This window comes from Kwoniella newhampshirensis, chromosome 12 (assembly GCF_039105145.1).
Source record: "Kwoniella newhampshirensis strain CBS 13917 chromosome 12, whole genome shotgun sequence".
In the NCBI taxonomy this organism is placed as follows: domain Eukaryota; kingdom Fungi; phylum Basidiomycota; class Tremellomycetes; order Tremellales; family Cryptococcaceae; genus Kwoniella; species Kwoniella newhampshirensis.
The window spans coordinates 646,693-671,448 of record NC_089965.1 but is presented as its reverse complement, the minus strand read 5'-3'; the positions used below and the strand labels follow the sequence as shown (position 1 = coordinate 671,448).

The following is a 24,756-nucleotide window of genomic DNA, read 5'->3' as shown; positions in this document are numbered from 1 at the left end:
GTTTTATCGTTTGCCTGCCAAACATCGTTGTGCCATACGTCTCACGCTTCGTAATGCGTAATGCTTATTCTGATGCCATAACATGATATGATGCGATATGATGTGCTTCCAGGTAGCATGTTTGAGTCGTCTACCATTCTTCATGTGAATATGACATGATCTAGTACGTATCACGGCGACCACGAACGCTACCTCCAAAGATGCTAAATAATGCGAATGATCGAATGATCCATGTTTCTTCTTGAATGCCGAATACATACAATTGTCCCAAAAACCTTGCTGGGATTCCCCCCCTTAGAACTGCGATCCAGACCCATTAATCAGCATCACATCCGCTTCCCCTAACACGAGGAAGACCAAGCAAGAAATGATGTTGTACTCACCGAGAAAGCCAAGAACCAGGGATTCAACGCTACGGGATACAACAGATGACTGGCGGTCACCAAACCCATAGGCACGAAGACTTCCACACCGCCAATGCGGTATCCGGTCGGCATGAGCGAGGACGAGGTGACGATCATCATAACGACGCAGGAGGAGAAGAAACATATTTGAGGCCAGAAACGACGCCAGATGATAGGGATCTGGAGGAAGAAGTTGGATTTCTCGACGGTTTTCACGGTCGTGGACCAGCTGGAGAAGCAAGTGATCATGTCAGTTTCCTTTCCTATCGGATCGGACAATCGTTCATGAATCGGATCATCGGACCATAGGACCAATGGAGCATAGTGATTGGTGCTGTAGCTTGGGAAAAGAAAAGATACTCACGTCATGTTGTATCCGACCAAATGACTGACGAGCGCCGCTGACATTGGCATCGACATTCCCGTGAAGAAGATACTGAAGAAGGCTATTTAGGCGTAAAGAGAATCAAATAAGTACGTCGTTACATACAGACTTGTGACTTGTCCTAGTCACACCGAATTGGAATTGGAATCACTACTCACGAATCCACTTGATCTGATCGAAAGCCAGTTGCGAACAGTTGGGGATCTTCAGTCGATAGCGAAGGGTGATGAAAGCGACGTTACACAATCCGACAAAGAGGATGATACAGACCAACGTCACTTCCCACGAAGGCAGATCTACAATGATGCAACGTCAGTCCTGTTGTCGTTGAATTCGACCATCGCTGTGCCAAGCCGAACTTACAATAGTCATCGACGGGCACTGAGGAGAAGGGAGACAGACAATCAGCCCCGCTTTTATATATCACCGAACGTGTTATCCTTCACTCACGGTCCAATCCCCTGATGAAGTAATTTGCGACGGTCAAAATCCATGCACAAGCGATGGCGTAATAGGAGAAGATGTAGCCCGAGATGGTGAATTTGGAATGGAGAGGGATCGTCGACCAGACGAACGAGTTGAACAGCGGCGTGATAGGACCTTTTGTGAACCATCGCTTGAGAGGGTGGAAGAGCAGTTCACTAGATGAAACAATCGTCAGCGATCGATCAAACAATCGCCTCGTTTGAAACAGAGAAGATAGCACGAAATACTCTACTCACGAACAACCAAAGGCATATTTCTGCCATCTGTTCAACTCATCATCACACGTCAAACTGACACCTTCCTCGAAATCACCGCCACTGTAAGTCGCCCATCGAACGATATACCCCTTGATCTGGAGAGTGACAGCGATTTGGAAATCTTCCGAGACGTGATCTTCTGACCAGATCTTGTTTACCCCGTCATCAGGATCGATGCTCATGCATTCTTGGAGTGCGGACCAACGAAGGAAGCTTCGAGGTGTTTTTATCAGCTTCAATTTTCAAGAATGGGACTTGGGACTTGGGGGCTCATCAATCACTCACGCATTGTGACCCACGAACGGTGCGACTGAACAGTGCATGTCTCGTAAGTAGGCCTTCTCATGGTAGTAACCTGGTCGCACTCACCTTCACCACTCGCACAACAATACGAGATTGCGTGTTGGATACCTCTGGTGAAGTGTGCCACACCGTTTTCGAAGAAATGGTTGGCAACCTGCATGACACCAGACATATGTTGGATGATCGCGACTTCAGGACTCTCCTTCATCTCCGAGACGGCATCGGCAAAGCAGTCTTCTGGAACACGAGTATCCGAGTCGATAATGAGGATGATCTCCCCGATCCTGATATTTCCCGCCGCCCAAGCTTTGCCTTCCTTCTCCTCGAGGACCTGAGCGAGAGCTTGATCATAGATTTCATTCTCGTCCAATTCGTTCCAGAAATGATCGGCGCCTTTCGCCTCCTGAGCGGGAGGTCTTAGATCATCCATGATCTCTTCGAGTCGCAAAGATAGGGCTGCGGCGTAGTTCATATTTCCCGCTTTCTTGAAGCGACCTTTACGGATGAAACCGTCCACGCCGTGTCCCGGTCTCGCGATGTAGGCAATGGAGTTATCGAAATAGAACCGTCGTCGTTTATCCGCTTCGAGCTTGGAAAGCAATTGAAGACCATCGTCACAGACCAGGATGCTGACGGAACCACCTTGTCGTTCGTAGGTCGTGATAGCCTTCTTGAGCGATTCTATAGTCGGTTGAATGACCTCTTCGAGCGATTCTTTGTAAACGGGCAATTTCACAGTGACGTGCGATAATTCTCCCATCGTCCGTTTGGGTGCTACACCACTGAAGTATTTGGACTTCTGTGTGACCTGTCGAATGGGACCAAGAGTTTGACCCTTTAGAAGGGAAACGCAGTATCAGCGTAGGCTCACAGGTCTGGATGATGCTTTACTTACGATCGAACCCATCACACACATACAGGCGAAAGAGGCGATGCAGAAAAGGGCAGGGGAGAAGATGAGCAAAACGAATCGAAGGCCACCTCCGTCCAACGCGAATTCCTTGACGACAGTTCCTATGACGATCAATTATCGTTAGTCATTGATACTCAGGCTTGCGCCCGAATCGATCGTAACTCACTCAAACCCATGGCGATCAAAAGCATACACAGCATGATACTGAAACCATCTGTTATCGGCGCAATGAGCATGACCGGTCTCTCTCTCCAATAAGTTCTCATCTTTCTCAACTCTATATCCTCCGGATCCAGATCTTCGTCTTTCGTCTTGACGCTTCCTTTCTCATCTAACAATGTAGGCAGAATGTTTCCGTGGACGTCCGCGTCCACGCCCCACTTCTCATTCTGAGAAGCTCTCCTTTCGATCTCTTCCGTCTGGGCCCGATTGGCGGCATCGACCAACATGACCTGGTTGTATTTGACATTGACAGCCTCGCCTCGCCACACAAATTGGATCAAAGACTCTTCAAGCGCCTCAGCGGCGGGGATGACATTCTCGACGTCATCTGCCCACACGGCCAAAGCTTGCTCGGATCGGATGAATGCGGCATATTGATGTTTTCGCGCTCGTGCCAGAAGCTCGACGTTGTCGAGGATCTGGATACGCGTGTTCTCATCGATGACGAGCTCGGACATTGACGGAGACAGGTTGCTGTGGATGTCGGTGTCAATGTAAGCTGGTGCTTTTGCCACCGATGATTTGTGGAGAGTACTTTGGAGATTGATTCAACTCACATATAAGAGGCGAAGATACTGGCCACAATATCTGACTTCATCTTGATTCCGACCTGTTGCATGACTTGTCAGTCTACCTCCAGATATGCGACCAGATCCCCTTGCCCCCTTACTCACCTCTGGGTTCAGCCTTGTCATGGCCATTTCAAAAGGTTTCAACGCCTCGTAGTTGACCGGGAAAGTTCTATACAATCCCGTTCTCACTCTGATAGTGACACCCGTGGCAACCTCGTTTCTCCTCGCTCCCATCCTCGGCGCCTTGAACCACTTTTTCTTCTGCACACCGATTCTGAAAATATGATCTGCCATCACGTCTAAAGCATCGAAACCGTCTCCAACCAAAACTGCTCTCGGGGTGTCGTCATCCTGGATATCGTCGAGAAGCGGTATGGAACCAGATTGAGGTAAACGGTTAGAACTGGAATGAGGGAGGTATGCTTCGTCGCCATCCAAAACCCCAGGCTGAGCCACCATCGCCGGGAGATTATGACTTGATGGATCTCTTGAAGGACCGTTGGATCGAGTTAACGGGATGAGACCGTTCTGAGCGTAGACGTTGTAAGCGTCGAGATCTTCGTCGAGGTTTCTCATCACTCGCTTGGCTCGATGTCGTTGTTTACTTTTATTCCCTCTCCTTCCGATATCCTTCCCTTTGCCCTTCTTCAGCTTACTACCAGGACCTTTAGGGGGTGCACTATCCCAGCCTAGTCGAGTATCCCATCCGACTGATGCCTTTCCTTTGCCCTTGTCCGTACGTCTAGTCACCGGTAAACCGAGAGACGACAACGAGTCCAGACGAACTTTTGGTTCTCCTTCTTCCTCCCACTCATCCTCTTCGTCAATTGTCAATTTCGATTTGTAAAACACATCATTGATGCCACTCTCCGTCTTATAGTCCGTTTCTCCCATTCTCAAATGGACAGGATTCGTATCTTTCCTAGCTGCTGCCAAGGACATCTTCCTGGACCACGCAGGAACGATTGATTGTGCCCTCCGTCCCCCAAGAGAGGTGATCTGTTCCTGACCGGAGAAAGTGTGCGACTGCATCACAGGATCGACGGGCGCATCAGGTTCCGGTTCAGAGAGACCGATGGCGGTCAAACCAGGGAAGAAGGAGGGCCGACGACCGGAAGTCGTGATGGGTTGGACGGATGAGGAGGCGATTGCATTGTTGTTTCTGAAAGCAGTGAAGGTCGTGGTCGTGGGTTCGGCGTCGGCAGTAGTGGTGGGAAGTTCGGGGGGTGAGAAGGCCGGCTTGGCCTTTCGAAATAAGCCCATGTTGTATGTTTGCGAACAAGGAGGCCACAATCAAGCTTATAGTCTAGTTTTGGTATTTGATAAGCGTGCCCCGAATGTGTATGTGCAAGGTGGAAGAGCTCACGGTGTGTTGAAAGTAGCGAAACCTTTCGAGGAAGCCCTCGACCTTGATCCTATCCTCCAAATACCGTCAACGCTCCGTTGTCGGTTGGTTATGTTGTCAAAATTTTGTAGAGTGGGCTTTTCAGTCAATGTAATCCTCAAGGTAAACGTGTCAAAGTATTAGGTGTCAAGTCGTTGATGAGCGATGGCACCACTATCGTTTCCGTCAAATGGGCGTTCGTTTCTGACCAGCTTGAGTAGGCAAACGATCTGATCAATCGACAATGTATCCCTTCGACCCCGCTTCGGTCTTCGTTGGTCTGGTTCTGTGACAAGTTACGTATGGATCCGCGATGTCCACGTTTTCTCTTCCATCTCTGTAATGAGTACACGGCGATCGCTGGTGTGACCTGCTAACTTAGCGGTGTTAGGAATCCTGAAAATGGAAGGAGAAACAGTTTTCAGGGCCCAAGAGAAGGTGACTGACTAGCTCTTTACGACTAACCAACCACTATATTTTCTCTCACGACGATATGGCTTCTTACCGATAGCGGCGGCTGTACATTTTAGCTTACTGATTGAGCTGTGTTCCCATTAGTCGATCAAACGATCAATGTAGAGTTAGTGACATGTCGCATACAGCGCAGACGACGGCGCAGGTGCGTCGACTGTTGATGGCTTGCAAGCCTCTTGTGATCGTTGAGCTTCCTGCTACGTAAGAACCACGATTGTATAGGGTTATTTACCTCGAATGTGCACTCTTGGATTTCCCATCAGCCGAGACATGTTTAGATAAGGTGAGAAAGATCGATGCCGGATTCGGTAATTCCGCTCGGATCGGATCGAACCTGACGATCTTCCGATCCGGTGGGTATTCTCCTATTTGGGAAATGTCCCGGGACGGCAGGGCAGAGGACCATGCGTTGATCTAGGGTTGTGTTGGTTTGAATCTTGTCATTGAAAGCCCTCCTCCATCTGATGTCTCACTCACCCCTCATTCATTTGGGTTCAGTCCCCTCTTTGCTGCAGGAGCTACTTGGCGCTAAGGACTCGGTGTGTGCTGAACATCAGGTCCAAGACAAGGAGACTAACGCGTCCAGCTTCGCGACTCGATCCCGCAGCCTGCCAGGAGAAGACGGTGTTGACTGGCATAAAAGTAAGTTGGTGGCACGATGACTGTTATCGTTCGCGGATGAAAGCAGGGAAGGACTGATTTGAACTCAATGTGAGAAAGTCAAAGTGAGCTGTTCGACGAACTCAAAATGGATCAAGACAAGGACACGCCCGCAGCTTGACCCTGAACCTTTTTCTTGAACATTACATTCTATCATTACGTTAATCTTTGACGATTTCACGGCTACGCCATCTCGTTACGTCTTTTTCGATCAATAAGAAATAGTCAAACGCCATCTGACCTGACCACCTTCATCACTGGCAGCGGCAGCAGCTGCAAGAACAGCAGGTAGGAGCAGAAGTGAAGTAAAAGCGGGCTCCGCTTTCTTTCTCACACGTTCCCTACAACCGAGACAACGCGAAGGACCAAAAATAAAACGACTGAAGCCAGAGGGATCCAATACTTTCCGAACTCGGCCACCAAAGCCCTCTCACCCCGCAATTCACTCTCCCCTTAGACAGGAACACATCATTGTGCGGTGTAAGGAAACAGACAGTCACCGACAACATCACCCTGGACCTACCGTACCCAGTCCGTTCACGATCTTTACCACTCGAACATTTTGGACTAGACTTCGCAAATCAATCGTCATTCACACGCTATCTCGACAGATCGATCACCGCCATCAACCATTGATTGACACGATTCTTCAAGAAACGATTAGTACAGCGTGGGAGTTTGCATGATCGTCTGAACAGTTTGAAGTCGTTGGTCCGAATCGCATTCGATACGAAACCGGGATACACAGGTCATCGGCAGCTTCGTAGCCAGTACTTCGTCTCGCTACTCGGTATCACTTCGGTCTAGTCCCTCGATAGCTCACCCATTCAGTTATACACGTACATAGATATATTTCGACGACTTACCTTCCAACTCCTAGATCACCACAATCCCCTCCCCCCTCGGCGGCTCCCTTGATCACCCACCTCCCCCGCCATGTCCTTCCTGCGTCGAATGTCTTCAGCGGCATCTTCCTTCATCCCTGGCATCCCTTCTTCCCAAGGTTTACCTGCCGCGCACGTTCCTCGTCGACCTACCGAAACCTTCAGCAAGCACGTCCTCGCCGAAGGAGAGGAAGATGACGATTTCGACGAAAAGGCCTCAAAAGCTTCTTGGGAATTATCAGATTCCGGATCCATCTCCTCCGCAGGTTCAGGATCAATAACGAAACGACGTGCAGGAGTACGAAGAGGATCGGCAAGTAGTAGCTCCTCGGGTGGATCGCAGAGAAAGAGTTTCGAGAGTTCGAGTGCCGATTCGTATGCGAGTAGCAGTAGCGACGAGAGTGATGAGGATGACGGAGAGAACGTGAGGGACAAGTACGATATGATGGTCAGACATCTGTGGAATGTAGCAGAGAGACAAGGATGGTTCAGGGATGCCGACTTTGATGGCCTGGTGACTATTCGGTGAGCACTCAGTTGGCCTCTTACATGATTGAGATTTAGCAGTATGCTCACCATTGTGTCTCGTCTGTCATCTCAGAGTCAAAAAGAGGGTGCTTCGAACTTATCCTCAACCAAAGAGTGGTAAGAAGGGCGCGAGAGAACTTGGTCGACGTATCAAGGAGTGGGACTCTGCCATCTCCACTCTTAACCCAGAAATCGCCTTGAAGATCACCAGCAAGGTCGTGCAGGCCATCATGGCACGATGGTATGTCAACCTTAATCATGTGTCAACCATCCTTTGCTGAAGGCTGACTTGCTTCTTGCAGTGACGAGGACGCCATCGAGATCACTCTCGACGTCAACACCCGTATCCAGATCCTCGACGATCTCTCTCAACTTGCTGGTGCTCGTAAACATCAATTCGCAGCCTTCGTCCGTGCCGACGCCTGTTTAGTCGTATGGGCCGACGAAGTAGAGACTCTCATCCCTTCTGCCGAAGCTCTTGAACAGCGCATGATCGCCTATGTGTGGTCGGGTCGTCATAGAGAGCTTCAGATCCTTGAACCGGAGAGCGAATCGGAGGATGAGGACCTCAAGGAAAGAGACGAAGATGACGAGGAAGGCTGGGTGGATAGGGATGCCGAGAAAGAGAAGCAATTGCGGGATGGGGAAGATGGCGGTGAGACAGAAGAAAAGATCGGCACGAAGGAAGGTGATTGGGAAAGAAGAGATAAGAGACCCATGATGCTGTATGCTCCATTGGTTTCTGGTCTCGCTATGATCTTGACCTTTGTTTTCATCGGTTCGGGTGTTCGTGAGTCAAATTGTCTCCTGTGAGTGGCAAATCTCCAATTTACTGACGTGTCTGTCTCTCGCAGGTAATCTCATCAAGGAAGTGCTCCTCGATGGATCTTACGCTCGTCTGGCACTAATGGCAACCGCTCCTTTTGGTTATCTTCTCGCCATCGTAAGTCTCGCCTACTGATTCGACTGTCCACGGTAGATGCTGATCACTGGGTTCCGTCTTCAGTTCTTCTCCATTTGTGTAATGGGTAACTTGTGGCAGATGTTCGGTCCTGTTGCACAATGTCACCAAAACTCGTCTTATTACTCTGGTAAAGCCCCCGAGCGAATGACCGGTCGACTGCCTCACGTCACCATCCAGATGCCTGTCTACAAGGAGGGTCTGGAAGGTGTCATCATTCCCACCGTCGAAAGTTTGAAAAAGGCAATCACGACGTGAGTATTCATACGTCCAGACGGAAAACGAGTAATGGGCTTCCAGCTAACAATCACTCTGCTTTAAAGATATGAAAGACAAGGCGGTTCAGTCAACATCTTCGTGTTCGACGATGGTATGCAGCTTTGGGACGAAGAGGAACAGGAGATCAGAAAGGCCTACTACGATCGTAACAACATTGGGTGGACCGCTAGACCCAAACATGGCAAGGATGGTTTCATCCGCAAGGGACGATTCAAGAAGGTGAATCGGAACTGTTTTTTTTCCTCTGCTGAAGATTTCATGCTGACTGGCTTGCCACCCTCCAGGCTTCCAACATGAACTTCGGTAACAGACTTTCTATTAGGGTTGAGGAGATCATGGATGAGCTGCGACCGGTTCAAGAGGACCCGAATGACCCCAATTGGGTCTGGACCGATGAGGATGAACGAGAAATTTACGAGGAAGGACTTGCAAAAGCACTCGAGGAATCGGAGGGTATCGCTTGGGCTGCGGGCAACATCCGAATTGGAGAATTAATCTTGATCATCGACTCCGATACTCGTGTGCCCGAAGATTGTTTCCTCGATGCTGCCTCGTGAGTTAGAAGTAGTGTTGCTTGAGAGAGAACGATTTTTCGTTGACGAGATCCTGCCCACAGCGAATTCACCTCTTCTCCCAACATCGCCATCATTCAACATGAATCTGCGGTCATGCAAGTCGTCGGTCATTTCTTCGAAAACGGTATCACATCATTCACAACCCGTATCAACACCGCCATCTCATTCTGTGCCGCCAACGGTGAAGTCGCGCCTTTCGTAGGACACAACGCCTTCCTCCGATGGGCAGCCATCCAGGATGCCAGTTTCATCGATGCGGATGACGGTCTCCGAAAATGTTGGTCGGAATCGCATGTGTCTGAAGATTTCGATCAGGCCCTGAGGTTGCAGATGCGAGGGTGGAGTTTGCGTTGGGCGAGTTACTCGAACGGTGGTTTCCAGGAGGGAGTATCGTTGACTGCCGATGACGAGGTGAGATAGCAAATCCTTCCGCCAGCATAGTGCAATGTCAGAGCAAAGCTGATGTGACCGCTCCTCTTGTAGCTGAATCGATGGCAGAAGTATGCCTACGGTTGTTCCGAGTTGCTCTTCCAGCCTTTAAGAAGCTGGTTCACCAAGGGACCCATCACACCGCTGTTCCACTCGTTCGTTTGGGCCGACGGTATCCCCCTCCACTCCAAGATCTCGGTTCTCGCCTACATCTCATCATATTACGCCATTGCCTGTGCCCTTCTCCTCTCATGTCTCAACTGGGTGCTCATCGGTCTCTTTGACGACGTCCTCGATCTCTTCTACCTCAGTTCATGGCAGGTCTTCTTGACCTGCATCGTCATCTTCTGCGGTCTTTCCAACGTATCTTCCGCCGTCTTCCAATATCGATTGAACGCAAACTCGATCGGTAATGCTCTGGTTCAGAACTTCAAGTGGATCGTGTTCTTCTTCTTCTTTTTCTGTGGAATGTCATGGCATCTGTCAACCGCTTTGTAAGTGTTTCACTGTCTCTCTAGCTTTACAGAAGATGCAGTCGACTGACAGGTCCTTTCCACTTTTTCAGGCTGGCCCACTTGACGGGATACAATATGCAGTGGGCGTCTACTGTCAAGGAAGTGGAGCTCTCGCATTTCTTCAAGGAATGGCCCGCCATGTGGAAACGATTCTGGGACATCTGGATCGTTTCCTGGGTCATGATCCTCGGTGTGGCGATGATGGCTTCCCCACTTGTTCCCATAGGATACAGAATGTGAGTGATAGCCAGGCCCGCAACGACCACACAGCCAACGCTGACGTACGATCTGTCGTTCCTCTCGTTCAGTACCAACTTCACTTGTATCCTCCCTCTTATGGCTCAGGCATGTTGCCATTTCCTGTATCCTATCGTGCTCAACCCTTGGTGTAAGTCTGCCTCGTCATCTCTATTGGAGATCCGGAATCAGTACTGACGAAGCGGTCATCTCACAGTGTTGCTATTCCAATTCTAGTCGGAATTGGTCATCTTGTTTTACGGGTTGGGGTTACACAGGTAGAGAAAGGTTCAGTGTGGAAGGAATTGTTATACATTACGCCTATTTGGTTTCTGGTCTCTATAATCAATCGCATTGTTCCTTCTACAACTCATCATGCATCGTTCGGTCTAGCAAGAATGTGTCGCTTGCATTACGTGAAGTTTGGGCCGTTTATCAAACATAATGTTCACTAACAGTGACCGCTCTGTGGTTGTGATTCCGATCTATTGCACCCCATGAAGGGGCCTCTACCGTCCGCACAGAGATGGAGGCTGAACTCTATGGAAGCAGCTCTTGTTCTCCTCATGTCTCTTCCTTTCTTGACGGAAAACAGATCCACTTCACTAGCACCGCCCTCAAAAGAAACCCCTACCCGGTCCTCCTCTCCTCATCATCTCAAACTCCTCCGCCCCGCTTCCGGCCAAGCCCACTCTATCGTACCGCATTCCCCTATCCAGATCATCCAGCTCGAATCCATTCGCTTGCATCCGTCTTCTACGCTCTGCGTCCCGGGCTCGGACCCGGGACGGCGTAGGGAGGGAGAAGGCTTCGATCAGGTCGGAACGACGGATGGTGAGGCCGAGACAGGTCGATAGGAAGCAGTATATCAGGGAACATAGGCTGGTGTGGAGATATACCGGGAGAGAGTGAGCCGTGAAAACGAAATCGAGGGTATAAGGAGCCATTCGTAGGTCAGACACGCAAATTAGCAGGTCGCGTTGGGACGACGATATGAAGATGTGCTAGTCAGCATTTGTCCATATGGTGGGTGATACTTCTGGTACAAAAAACAACACCCACAGGACAAAGCCGCATATCAGCGAGAAGATGAAGAGCGATTCGTCCATCTTTCCGACTTCCAGAAGCCGATTTCTGTGTCGGTCGTTTTTGGTGCAAAAATTCCGAAGACTGTCTTTGGACGATCTCCTACGATGGCAAAGTCCAGTCGTGCTTCTTTGGGGCGTGTTTGTTGCACGGAGAGGAGAAGAAAGAAAGGATGGATTGATTGATAGATGCACAGTGTAGAGACCAGATGCAACCGCTTGCGCTTGACGACCACATGAAGGGTCACGTGACCGTCACAGATATTTTCAAGATACTCCCCATGCAAAGATGGCATCAATACGTTGTTGCTCTGTTCATCTCTTTCCTTCATCAAGACATATGAACACACCTCATCTCACCAGACTCCACCACGCACTCGCATCAAGAGGCTAAAGAGACTGAGCTCTGAGGGACGTACGAAAATGGTGTCTTCAGATCATCATCACAGACCGACGTTGAAGCAGGTGAGCGGCTGAGCGAGTCAATCATCCGCGACACCACGCGCATTGGCTGACTCTTACTCTTGACGAATCAGGCCAACAAGGGCTTCAAATCCAAACATGCTTCCAAGGGCTCATTGAAAGCTGCCGCCAAAGGTCAGCTACTTCTCCCATCTCGTGTTCAGGGTCGAAGCTGAACTTGAACATGACTTGTGCACAGGTAAAATGGCAGGATCTTCGCATCCCGGTAAAGGTGGCAAGAACGTCTCTGCGAGCTCTAAAAAAGCACGACTGAATGCGAATGCTCAGAAGAGGGACTTGAAACGAAGAACCGTGGTCGAAGATGTCAAGTTCTTCTCTACAAGCAGTGGCGGCAGTAGGTCTATCTCCGATTCAACCTCTTCCCCGTAGAATTATTGACTTGTGATGTGCCGTATCTCAGGCCAAGTCCCAAGGATCGTCTCTATCGTTCCTCTTCTACCGTCCCTCTCCCCACGCACCTTTGTCGCCAGACTCCTTCCTTCTCTAGGTCTTGCCGACTCCGAACTCGAGGAGATCAGCTCTACTCTTGCTGAAAGAGGGACGTACATGGCTCGAGCACCTCGATTCAAGACAACCCTTCAAATCAACCTCTTGCCGCCATTATCTCTCTATCCTACCTTGGATGCTGCATTCGTCAGTGACTATGTGATACTGCTTCTGAGCAGTGTGGACGAGGTGCAGTTGGAAGGGGAAGCAATTCTCAGGTGTCTACAAGGACAGGTGGGCGGCGCCGAGATCGTTGCTTGTGTACAGGTGAGAATAGCTCCTCTTCGAGACTGATGTATAGTCGCTGATGCGCTTGTGTGTTTGGTAGGCTCCCGAGTCTGATCCTTTACGACCGGACACTCGTCAACTCATCCACAAATCTCTTCTCTCGTTCACTCGATACTTCTTCCCTTCCGTGCCCAAAATTCACTCGTCGGACACTCCTAACGATTCTGCTTTACTCGCCAGAGCTCTTTGCGAGGCCACGCCGGGTGGCACAAGAAGTGACGAAGGTCGAGCCTATCTCGTTGCAGAAGGACCGGATGCGGTCAAATGGACTAGCAATGGTGCTCAAAGCGAAGATGGGGAGGAGAGGGGGAGATTAGAGGTTGTCGGAACGATCAGAGGTGGATGTCTGAGTGCGGACAGATTGGTACATATATCAGGAAGGGGAGATTTCAAGGTCGAAGCGGTATGTTGGTTCGTCTATGAAAAATGGAGGTTGTGCTAAGCCTTGTCTTCAGATCCTTCCTGCACCACCTTCTTCTCTTCAGCTGGCCAACAAACCCCATCAACAATCTACCATGTCTATCGATGCCGTTGCTGATCCCTTATCCAGTCCCTCCGAAGCTGCAGACGACTTGACGGCGACCAACACTCCTGATCTGCTTGCAAACGAGCAGACTTGGCCAACCGAAGAGGAGATGGGTGAGGGTGCTGGTCCCACTGCAGGTAGCTCTAAAGGCGAGAAGAAGAGGACGAAGCGAGTTCCCAAAGGTACAAGTGCGTACCAGGCCGCCTGGATTTTCGATGATGAGGACGAGGACGAAGATGAAGACGACGATGAGGACGATATGGACATGTCTGGCGACGACGAGGATACTGGTGGTGTGGCGGAAGGATATGGTCGAGATGTAGAGGACGAGGATGAAGAAGAGACGGAGGAGATCGAGCTTGATTCGAGGAGAGAAGATGTGCACCGGGACTTGGACCCAGAACAGGAAGAACGAGAGTGCGTGCCCTTTTTGGGCTTAGAGCTTTGGTCAGGTATGAGACTAACGACACCTGTCCAGATACGAAGCATACTTGAAAGAGCGTGAAAAGGCACAAAGAGAAGATCAGATGTTCCCCGACGAGATCGACACCCCTCGACACATCCCCGCGCGAACGAGATTCCAGAGATATCGAGGATTGAAGAGCTTCAGAACCAGCCCTTGGGACCCTTATGAAAATCTGCCGGTGGACTATGCCAAGATCTTCCAGTTTGAGAACTTTCCGGCAACAAGAAAGAGGCTTGAGCGGGAAGGGATTGAGCAGGGTGTCAAGGTGAGAGGAGCTTCCTCGCATACATACCTATGTATGAAGGCAAGCTCGCGCTAACTTGATCGCTCGACAGGCTGGAACTCGAGTTATCTTGATCCTCAAAGACGTACCTCGATCGGTCGTTGATGAACGGGATCCAACGCTAGCTTTCGTCGTTCACGGCTTGCTTCAACATGAGCACAAGCAATCAGTCCTACACTTCACCGTGCAACGGAACACGGAATATACGGAGCCGGTAAAGGCAAAGGTGAATAGTGTCGTTGGACGCGTCGACCATATGCTGATTTCAATCAAATGTTCAGGACCCCCTTATCCTCTGTGTCGGACCTCGACGATACGTCATCCGACCGGTATACTCGCAACATGTCCGAGGAGGCGGCAATGGTGTGAACAATGTGCACAAGTCGGAGAAGTTCCTGAGACCAGGTGGTGCCACGGTTGTTACCACTTTCGGGCCAATCTGTTTTGGCAAGAGCGCCTGTTTGTTGCTTCGAGACGAGGGAGATGATCAAGGTGGGCCCGGAGTCTCCGAAATGACAGTCGTATGACATACTGATTCGTGGGTTTTTCTCATCAAAAAAAAATCCCTTAGTGCCAAGTCTCGTTGCGATGGGCGGTTTCCTATCTTCCGACCCTACTCGAATCATCGCCAAACGAATCATCCTGACCGGACATCCATTCAAAGTCCACAAGAAGACAGCCACGATCCGATACATGTTCTTCAATCGGGAGGACATCGACTATTTCAAGTCGGTGGAGATGCACACGAAATTCGGCAGGATCGGTCATATCAAGGAACCTCTGGGAACACACGGTTATTTCAAAGCGCACTTTGACGCCCCGATCCAACAGATGGACACGATCTGCATGAGCTTGTACAAGCGCCAATATCCAAAGGTCAGTCGGGTCGCTCCCTATATACGTGGGAAGTATTGGGAAGGAAAGGGGCGAACAAGTGCTGATGACAGTCATAACTTTTAGTGGTCCGAAGAGTTCAGACCACCGCCTGTGATGGCTATCGGTGCGACTAAGGATGAGGACGAGATGGAGGTAGAGTAGCACGCAGCACGTAGCACGTAGTGGATCGTCATATATCTGGTGCATGCATGTATATATACATCTTGATGCAGTCAGTCAGTCTCACGGATGACAAGATGACGAATATCAGATTGAATGTCCCAACTGCATAGTGCGATTCTGATCAAAAAAGCTTACTGGATGATGAGAAACCCCCGAATCTATCTACAGCGACAGTCCCTTGGATTTCTTAATCCTAATCTCGTCGAGGTTGAGTCAGCTGCTTTGTCAACCCTTTTACACTCGTTAACAAAAATCGTCTCAACCTCATCTTTTACCATGTATCCCCCATGGCCCAAGAAGTTTCCCTTCAGAGGACCTACACAATTTCGTACTCTCACATCTCTCAAAGACGAATCTTGCAACCAAACAGCACATACGATAGATCAGCACTTCGTGAGACACCTCTCAGACAAAATCACTTCCACTCCATTTGATCTGTACGAACTGCATCGATTCGCGCCCGTATGTAATTCAGGATCACAAGTGATATGCTAGAGATTGAGAATGCGATGACTAACCCTGACCAAATAACACAAACTGACTAACTATTGCTGGAACCACGACATCCCGTGTCGTTCCCTCCTACCCTGTACATCGACCGTTTTGCACATGATCCTGCCTCATCTACTGTCTAACATTACATCAACCCGCTTACGCTTACGCCACAAAGGTTGCTAATCTTCTCACGACGGGCACGTTGAGCCAAGCGGGGACATCTAGGATGATAGGTCAGCCTCGAGCTCATGCATCCTGGTGATATCGCGCCTGTCTGCAGCTCCTAGCGTGACATTTATACAATCACACTCACAAGTCTCCAAACCCGCTATCTCTCTGGGTGGGGGTAATTGGTACGGTCCCACCTCCTCCGTTTCCGGCGTTAACAGGAGGTGATCTGACTTGTCATCCGGTTTCACTCTGGCCGCTACCGCTTTGAGAATTTCATTCGAGATGGGCGCCTCGTAATCGGCATTGTGATATTGACTGATGAGCTTCTGAATTTGCGACGGGGAGAGGATCCAACAGACATCGAAGAGGATCTCGATATCGCCCATGGTGGCCTGAGACATGGAGGGCATCAGCACGTATTACTAGTATGTCAAGCATCCAGGAAGAGAGACAGAGTGAAGTGGGAACTGGGAGAGTGCAGGCATTTGATCCATCAGAGACGCGACTTGTACTCACCTTCTTGAGTTGTAACAACTTGGTGGCCTGCATAAGATGCTCGAGTTGCAAAAGTCCCTCCGGCATATCGTGTGATTTGCACCATTCTATGCGGGCATATTGATCAGCCTCCATGTCGCAATCGTGTTTCGCGACATCCAACTTACCTTCTATCCTGGTAATGTTATACTGTATTTGCATTGCTGCACAAAATGTATCGCATCAGCATATTTCTTCAAAGCTCACGTGTACGCCAAAGAGTCCCACTCACCTCTCTTCCACGAACAGAAGTTCCTCCGCATGATCAGGTCATTGAACGCAATCTGTCCTATCAACTTCAACAACTCCGTCACGACCTGCTGCATGACGCTCTCCTCCATGTAGTAGCTCTTCAGACATTTCCACACCTTGTTGAGGAGGTTGAGGATATCGTCCATCGTGGCTGTCGGTTGGGTGTTCGATCCCATTCCGCTCAACATTCTCGAGAACATTCTACCTGATCCGTCGGAGGTGATAAATCCTGGTAACGATTGAGATTCGATCAAAGCTGGGATGATCATCTTCGACAGCTTCTTCTTCACCTCCAACATCCAAGAGTAGTAGATGTTGTATTCGAGCGAGTCGAGATCGTGTTTCACTATGCCGACCAAGCGTTCATATGCTTCCCAAGACTCATCCATATCCCGCTCGCTGGTCTGGTCAAATCCGGGTCCAAAGCCTTGGGCTGCATCGTTTTCTGCCACGCAGATGAAGGACAAGATCTCCTGGACATTGGAAAGCCAGAAGATACCAGGAATAACCACGTCTTCTCCCTTGAATGACTAGAGGAGCAAGGTTATGTTAGCACGCCACTCACACCAGCGTTAACGATGCCACCACGCCCACTCACCAGAACATGCTGCTGTATTGCCTGCATGATGTTCGCCAAGAACCTTTCGGATTCCGGTATCATGCCCCGTTTCCACATCTCGTTGCTGATCAGACTGATGAGATGAGCGGGGAAGATGACCTCTTTGGCCATCGGCGGGTTGTGCAAGCTTGGTTGGGGAATCTTTAAGTTGGCGATCAAGCCCTTCAACACATCATCATCCAGACCCTCTTCATCCTCCAACAATCTGAAAATCTCGTCCGAAGCATTGTCTGAAACGGGCGGTAGTGGCAGGCCGGAAGAGTCTCGTGGTCTGGTAGCACCGTTGGAAGGGAACATGACCGAGACGGCGCGAGGGTTGGAATGTTGTGTCTTCTTGATGGCTTGTACTTCCTCTTGTGAGAGATTTCGGGCATGGAAATTTGGTCCGGTTCCAGTGGTCGAATGTCTTCGATTCCTCCGTCTCGAATTGCTCGGTTGTCTGTCGCCACCTGCGATACCGAAATTCTCCAGCTGCCGAAGACCGTTCGTCGCGAAGGTAGGGGAAGGCGGAGCGTCTCGTTGTCTTTCGTTCTTGGTCAGAGCATTCAACGTGTTGTTCCTGCTTATTTGTTCCTTCGTAGCCGCCAGCTCAGCACGCAATCCAGCGATGGTTGACTGATCGTCCGTACTTCGAGCTACTGCTGCCTGTATCGAGACCTCCTTCTCCTCCATCTCCTGCGCCTGGATTTGCAACTCCTCCGTGAGCTTGACAATCTCCTTCTCCTGGTCCGTCACTCGCTTCACAGCATCCCGAAGCTGAGCATCTGTCTCCGCCTTGGCGGCCATGATCTCTTCGAAATGACTTTGAGGCACCGTTGGTTTAGCCAACTCTCCTTCTAGTGATTTGGATTTGGACACCGCCTCCTCGTGCTTCCCTTGCCATGACTCGATCTGTCGCTCGAGAGCTTTGACTTTAGAATTCAACTCTTTGTTGTCCGCCGTTCGTTTTTGCAAAGTCTGGGTGAGCTCCACAACCTTATTTTCCAGCTGATAGGAGATCTCCTTGAATTTGCTGGCCGACTTCGCTTCGGCTTTGAGACCACGGAGTTCTCGTATGGCAAGCTTACGACGCCATTGTGACTGCATAAGCACAACTTTGCGAATGTGAGCGAGGTATTGCTTTCGCACAGCACTGATGAAGTGAAATCATTGTCAGTATATGATCAGCGAGTCTTGGTCTAGAACTCACAGTCCACGGAAGAGTGACTGCAATCTCAAAACCGCAGAGGAAGTTCTCTCCTCGAGAGCTCTCTTTCTGGCTTGATGACCCCGTACAACTGTCGTACCAACATGTCAGCTATCTCTCCGTCAACATCTGGCACGAATGGCAGCTCACCAGATTGAATCTTGACCACTGCTTCTCGAGCCTGGGTAAGATTCCTTCTGGCTAAAAATCCCCTCGCAATGCTCTGGATCTTCGTTGCGGCCGTCTCTCTCTTCTTTTCCTCGACATATCTCCTTGCCAGAATTCCTCTCCACCAGGACTGGATCTTGATCGTAGATTTCCGCGTAGCTTGATATTGCTTGTATGCGATTCTACGTCGAATATTCTTTTGGACGAGGGTGACGAGTTCGTTGAGTCTAGCAGTTCGGAGAGATTCGAGGAACGCAAGCATACCAGCTCGGAAGAAGATCTTCGTGAGACCCATTTGGTATTTGTCCTCATCCTTGAGTGTTTTTTGCAGGATAAGAGAACAAAGGCCTTTGTAGCCCATGTCTGCCGACCATTCTTTTGAATTGACCAACATATAATACCTTTTCGAGAAAGAGCATCAGCGTCCACTCACATCAACTTCGGGGAGAAAACACGGCTTACCGTTCGCCAAACTCTGCAAATGTCCATCGAGAGGGATACCCAGCACAACTGATTCGAATGGTCTCCAGGACACCACAAGCTCTCAGCTGTGATAAGACCTGCTGCGGGTCCAGTTCCCAGGCCTTCTTCATCTCGTTGGGCTTGATGCACCTGATATAGTGGACGTTGGTGTTGTTGATTGTGTCCATCAAGCTGATGAGAGAGTGCTTGAATATCGATCCTAGAGTAGGCTTCTTAGCCGCTGCTCCTGCTCTTTTGGCGGGACCCGGTCCAGCCGCAGCGGCCTTCTGAGCTTGTTCGCCGTTGGCCTTCGCTGTGGCCGCTGCCAAGGCTGCATCAAGAACCTCCCGCAAGAACTCATTCGACGAGTTCTGGAGCAGAGCCAGATGCTCATCGGGTACTGTATCCCTGTTCTTGTCTATGAACCCATCCACGTCGTAGGTGACATCATGTGCGTAATGAGTGATGGTGAACGCATTCTGATTGAATCGCGGCTTCTTGAACACAGCCTTCTGCTCAGGTTTGGTGAGCTGTTGATGAAGCTTGTTCGCGAAGGACGCATCGGCACCAGCAGGTAAACGAGACTCTTCGTCGAGCAAGGTAAGGATGCCCATTTTACCCTCGATCACATCGATACAAGCCTGGTTATCAGCAAACTCGATGAAAGTCCAGTTGATCTCCTCGCGAACATATTCTTCTTGCTCAAGCTGAATTATCTGTCAGTATGGCCATAGGACCCAAGGGTATGATCTTGCTTACCTTGAAGACATGGGCATTGAACTCCTGCTGCAACTTCTCATTCGCCCAATTGATACAGAATTGCTCGAACGAGTTCTGCAATGTGTCGGGTTAGCTGACATGTTGTGCCTTTGTGCGTAATTGACACACCTTCTTGAAGTGCTCAAATCCGTACTGCATTTTCACAGTCAGCTTTATCGACATAGACATTTCCCGAAAAGCATTCTCACGATATCGAGGACACCGATGAATTTAGTCGCTTTCTTTGCACCTTCGCCACCTTCACCAAGCAAACTCTCATTGACAACGCCAACCAGCCACTAGGATCATTTCACTCATCACATCAGCTACCTAAACCGACTGAGACTGCTCGAAACCACTCACGTTAAACAAGCAAGTGTACACAAACTTGGCCACTGAGTCTCTCACGACCATCGCTTGAGCCGAGCCCAAACTTGTCACGATCTTCTCACTCCTGGTCACTAGCTGTTTCTTCACTGTCCACTTCTTGAAATCCGCCGCAGGTAATCCCAAGAGATTCGTCGCGAGGGCGAGAGCAGGATCGTCATCCGACAGTACGGCATCCGTTCTCGCTTGGGTGATCCTGATGTTTCCGAGGTGTAGCAGTGCTGCCAATAGTCTGAAGATATGCCATTGCCTTTCGACTGAGATACCGACGGTCGACAAGGCTGTTTGAGTGTCACGGAACTCTTTGGCATCGTCGACTCCGGGAATAGGCGTAGATGAAGGTCCACCGCCGGCCATGTAAGCGAAGTCGGAATGGTTGGATGATAGGGAAAGGTCTTTTCGTTCCTTCGAGGGAGCACCAGCAAGCAGCTGGTAGAAGATATGATAGTTTCGCTCTGACTCCGGTTGATAGACCAGACGGGATCGTTCAAGGAGGTAGGTCCGAATTCTCGCCCCTACGATCTCATGTCTACCGTCAAACAGGATCTACATCGCACGACTTCGACATCAGCGCTAACTCCTGAAATACCTTGCATTCTTCGTCCTCTGCCAAATCAGATGTCGTGATTATTCACTCACCTCAATGTATTTACCAAATCGTGAAGAGTTGTCATTTCTCGTCGTCTTGGCATTACCGAAAGCCTCCATAATCGGGTTACTCGCCAAGATCTGTCTCTCAACCTCACTCATCCCATCATCATCTCCTCCAACCTCTCGCCGCCTTCCGTTGCTGGCCTCGCTTTTGGAAGGATCATCGACGGAAGCGAAGTAACGGAGAATGAATTTGGCAGAAACCGTTTTCCCCGCTCCACTGGAGTGAGTCAAAACTCCATGTCAATCCGGAGTTCAAGCAACATGGAGTAAAGTAGTAAAGTAGGACAAATGCGAGGATGGTGTAGCCAGAGAGGAAACATGACAACGCACCTCTCTCCGCTGACAACGATAGTCTGGTCTCCTGCACCAGTTGGATCTGTTCCACCACCTCCCGAACCTCTTCGCATACAATCCAATGCCTCCTCAGCGATTGCGAACAAGTGAGGTTCTAGCTCGCCCTTCTTCCGCCCAGAGTATGCCTGGATGATCTCCGGCCCATCTGTGGTTGCGTCAGTCAATGTAGCCAGAGCTTCATCGCGATGATGTCCCGAGACGACTCACAGATGGACAAAGGGCTGAAAGGGTTCAGTGCAACCTGCATCGGGGATGAGTCACGAGTCATGCAAATGTAGTGAGTCCACTAGTGACACAGACGTACCAGGACGATACCAGAATAGGTGTATGGGAGATGTCGATGATATCTTGTTGCGATCGCGTGCAAAACTGGTCGCTCAGGCCGTCATTAAGTAGCCCTTTCGCTGAAAGGATACCATTGCTGTTGACGAGGACTCACCTGAGGGTTCATTCAGATTACTCAGACTCGCCAGATCCTCAGAGCTCTCCAATAACGGTGGATTTCTTAACGGTGGTAATTGATCTCCTCCCAAGCTAGCCGAGGTCGTAGACTGTGTGCTCCCTACTCCGCTATCTGTGCTGGCGGCTTGTAGCACTGAGGACGGGAATGTGAGGGTCTTCGTCGTCGCTCCTGTCGGATCCGAATCGTATGACACGACGAGGGTGACCTCTCCTTCGCCTTCGGAAGGAGCGTCGAGAGACGACACTGTACCGGGGACCCAGCCGGTGATTGTGTCTGGTAACCACACTCTGGTCCCCTTGGCGTAAGGTGAAGCCATAGCGTATCTGACAGAGAGTGTGAGAAGAGGCTATGGGACAGTCGAAAGATGGGTCGTGGTCAGGTCTTGATGTATAGGATTTGAATCGAAGCTGAACTAAAGGAGCTGGTGGAGCATACAAGTCCAGAGCGAGCGGAAGGAAGTGGGTCCGTGCGTTATGCGCCGGCGTATAGGCTTGGTCGGAGTCGTCCTGGACGTCGAATACAAAAAGCAGCGAGACGCACGAAGGGATATACTTATGGACGAGAGGTCGAGACAAGAGACAATGCTACGAGAGAAGAAGTCAAGATGTGTGGTAGCGATTGGTCCTTTTGTGCTTGTACGTTTTGCTTTTGCTTTGTTCACACGCGTCCGTCGTCGTTCTTCGCCTCTTGTCGCGTTCTCAGAGGTCAACATCCCAGCGATTCAAAGTAGGCTTGTATGACGTGGCAATGTGTTTACCCGGCTGTATAACTATCATAACACCATAAGCAGGTTGGTGTTGCATAACATAAATGTTCCGGTACCTGGCCGGGAACATTGGAACTCGTGTGGTATCGTGATCGACAGAAAGATAACGTGGGCGTGGGCGTGTGTGTGTGTGTGTGTGTTGGCAGAAAAGAAATCAATCGAGTCGACAAAGGTATATATCGTCACCGCCAAACAGATCCAGAGCGACTGCCGCATCCTCGCTCTTCCACCTTCAGACCTCAAGGTAGACCTGGTGCAATCCTAGCTCCAGTCAGTCAAAGCAAGATGACCGACCCACTCTCTCAGGAAGAATTCACCTCTTCTCTTACGCGCATCGTCTCCCATCTCCAGACCCGTCATTCTGAGCTCTCTCAACTGTCTATCCTCTCGTCCCCTACTACCATCTCCCAATCTCTCTCCTCTCTCCCAACTACGCTTTCATCCGACGGATTAGGTACTTCCAAGACCATCCAGTATCTCCTTTCCTCCTTGTTACCGGGGATATTACAAGCCCAGAACGGCCCCCGTTATTTCGGGTTCGTGATAGGAGGCGTGACGCCCGCCGCTCAGCTTGCAGATATCCTAGCGGGCAGTCATGACGAGAATGTACAAGTGGCAGGGAGCGAGGAGACGATCAGTACGGCTGTGGAACAGAGAGCGTTGGAGATGATCTTGGATCTGGTAGGGATCGAGAGGAGTACGTTCATGGGGAGGACTATCACGACAGGTGCTACAGGCAGTAATGTTCTCGGTCTGGGTGGGTCCATCTCATAAAAAGTCATGTATCATGGATCCATGGCAAGTATGACTGAACGAGTGATTGCGCCTTCATGTAGCTTGTGCTCGAGACTACCTTTACGCCCATTCACCCCATCTCCCACCCAACTACTCGTACGCTCAAGATGGTCCACCTTCTACACCCGCTCTCCCCTCACCGCCCATCATTATCCTCTCACTCCACCCTCATTTCTCCATAGCCAAAGCTGCTTCTTTGGTAGGCATCGGCTCTTCATCGTCTATCATTCATCAGATGCCGGCCCTACCTGACGACGAGTTGGCATTCGACTTGTCAGCCTTGGAAGCGAGGTTGAAGGCCGAGAAAGAGGTGGGAAGAGGAGTTATCGTCGTTTATGGTGTAGGAGAAGTGAATACTGGTGCTTTTGGAAGTGGCTTGGCACAAGTGGCCGATCTGTGTAAGCAGTACGCTGCGTGGCTACATGTCGATGCGGGTGAGTACGAGTCTTTCACATGAGGTATGGATTGAGTAGTGGACTGATCATGCGTGGTATGGCTGCGTAGCTTTCGGCGGTTTCGCGGGACTGATGCCCCAATTGGCACACTACACCAAAGACATGGATAAAGCGGACAGTCTGACGCTTGACGGTGAGCTGGTTCGTTCACACTTTAGTCAACAAAACCTGCTCAGACGGTCTTCTATACGCCAGGACACAAATGGTTACAGGTCAGCTGTTCCCCACTCATCAAGGGATGTCACAACGACAGCTGGACTCACTCGTACTTGTTCAGGTCCCATATGATTGCGGTCTCTTTTACACCCGACACGTTTCCTTCCTCACCAACATTTTCCAACCGCCTTCCGCCTCTGCTCCGGCCTATCTGGCCGTCAACAAATCGACTTTGACTGGTCCGACCGCAGACGAGGACGAGAGTCCTTTCCCGGAGGGAACAGTCAGAGCTCAAGATGTGACTAGTCCGCTTTATGTCGGGATCGAAAACTCGAGACGGTTCAGAGCGTTGCCTCTGATAGCGAGTCTGATCAGTCTGGGTAAAGAAGGGTATCGAGGTGGGTTCCATCAGTCGCTGCAGATTCTTCTTCCGATGCGCGAGGTGCACATGAGAACGTCAGCTGAGAAATATCGATATCAGAGATCATCACTCGGAATATACTCTTCGCAAGACGGATCGCTACTTTGATCTCCCAATCTACAGAATACGAACTCCTCAATCCCACTCCGCCGTCATCTTTCCCAGTCTCAGAAGGACAACAAGATAAGAAGAAGATAGAAATCCCCATAATCCCATCCAACATCGTCCTCTTCCGTCCTACCGCTTCGTCCCCTTTTTCACCAGATGATCCTACGTCGTCGGCCAGACTTGTCATGGCGATCAATAGGACTGGGAAGATGTATGTGAGCGGGACGAGATGGAGAGGGCTGGGAGCGGTCAGGATAGCTGTTAGTAATTGGAGGACGGGGGTGGAGGGTGAAGGTGATTGGGAGATCGTGAGGGATGTCTTGGAGAAGATAGGAAAGGGTGAAGAGGTGTAGAAACCGGGGATGTATTGGACTTTGAAAGCGTACGGCCCGCAATTGCCCGGACAA

At 50.2% G+C, this 24,756-nt stretch overlaps 6 protein-coding genes across 6 annotated transcripts; 4 read left to right on the top strand and 2 right to left on the bottom strand.

Annotated features, from left to right (window-relative positions):
• Positions 1-341: 341 nt before the first annotated feature.
• On the bottom strand, positions 342-4,805 carry IAR55_005824 (uncharacterized protein; the record flags this gene model as incomplete). The annotated part of the gene is made up of 12 exons (XM_066948914.1): positions 342-633; positions 769-850; positions 948-1,085; positions 1,153-1,170; positions 1,240-1,430; positions 1,512-1,745; positions 1,818-1,842; positions 1,902-2,670; positions 2,731-2,849; positions 2,915-3,444; positions 3,528-3,580; positions 3,645-4,805. 12 exons carry the CDS (start codon positions 4,803-4,805, stop codon positions 342-344), a joined length of 3,612 nt encoding a protein of 1,203 aa, XP_066800687.1.
• A 2,191-nt stretch (positions 4,806-6,996) lies between these two features.
• Positions 6,997-10,705, top strand: IAR55_005823 (uncharacterized protein; the record flags this gene model as incomplete). Its single annotated transcript, XM_066948913.1, has 12 exons — positions 6,997-7,469; positions 7,546-7,713; positions 7,775-8,262; positions 8,327-8,415; positions 8,479-8,687; positions 8,757-8,931; positions 8,997-9,265; positions 9,329-9,698; positions 9,771-10,210; positions 10,282-10,467; positions 10,540-10,619; positions 10,686-10,705. 12 exons carry the CDS (start codon positions 6,997-6,999, stop codon positions 10,703-10,705), a joined length of 2,967 nt encoding a protein of 988 aa, XP_066800686.1.
• A 260-nt stretch (positions 10,706-10,965) lies between these two features.
• On the top strand, positions 10,966-11,325 carry IAR55_005822 (uncharacterized protein; the record flags this gene model as incomplete). The annotated part of the gene is made up of 1 exon (XM_066948912.1): positions 10,966-11,325. One exon carries the CDS (start codon positions 10,966-10,968, stop codon positions 11,323-11,325), a length of 360 nt encoding a protein of 119 aa, XP_066800685.1.
• Positions 11,326-11,976: 651 nt separating this feature from the next.
• IAR55_005821 (uncharacterized protein) lies at positions 11,977-15,123 on the top strand (the record flags this gene model as incomplete). Its single annotated transcript, XM_066948911.1, has 11 exons — positions 11,977-12,018; positions 12,090-12,150; positions 12,215-12,370; positions 12,437-12,789; positions 12,851-13,213; positions 13,266-13,753; positions 13,815-14,067; positions 14,138-14,311; positions 14,367-14,577; positions 14,657-14,961; positions 15,046-15,123. The coding sequence occupies 11 exons, from the start codon at positions 11,977-11,979 to the stop codon at positions 15,121-15,123; spliced, it is 2,484 nt and encodes an 827-aa protein (XP_066800684.1).
• Positions 15,124-15,801: 678 nt separating this feature from the next.
• IAR55_005820 (uncharacterized protein) lies at positions 15,802-21,964 on the bottom strand (the record flags this gene model as incomplete). The annotated part of the gene is made up of 18 exons (XM_066948910.1): positions 15,802-15,860; positions 15,953-16,202; positions 16,327-16,412; positions 16,473-16,508; positions 16,577-17,126; positions 17,195-18,347; positions 18,405-18,492; positions 18,552-18,970; positions 19,032-19,738; positions 19,791-19,865; positions 19,920-19,943; positions 20,000-20,089; positions 20,154-20,723; positions 20,817-21,048; positions 21,162-21,330; positions 21,393-21,426; positions 21,490-21,554; positions 21,625-21,964. The coding sequence occupies 18 exons, from the start codon at positions 21,962-21,964 to the stop codon at positions 15,802-15,804; spliced, it is 4,947 nt and encodes a 1,648-aa protein (XP_066800683.1).
• A 735-nt stretch (positions 21,965-22,699) lies between these two features.
• Positions 22,700-24,702, top strand: IAR55_005819 (uncharacterized protein; the record flags this gene model as incomplete). The annotated part of the gene is made up of 6 exons (XM_066948909.1): positions 22,700-23,171; positions 23,251-23,643; positions 23,714-23,797; positions 23,860-23,876; positions 23,942-24,218; positions 24,302-24,702. 6 exons carry the CDS (start codon positions 22,700-22,702, stop codon positions 24,700-24,702), a joined length of 1,644 nt encoding a protein of 547 aa, XP_066800682.1.
• Between the last annotated feature and the right edge of the window lie 54 nt (positions 24,703-24,756).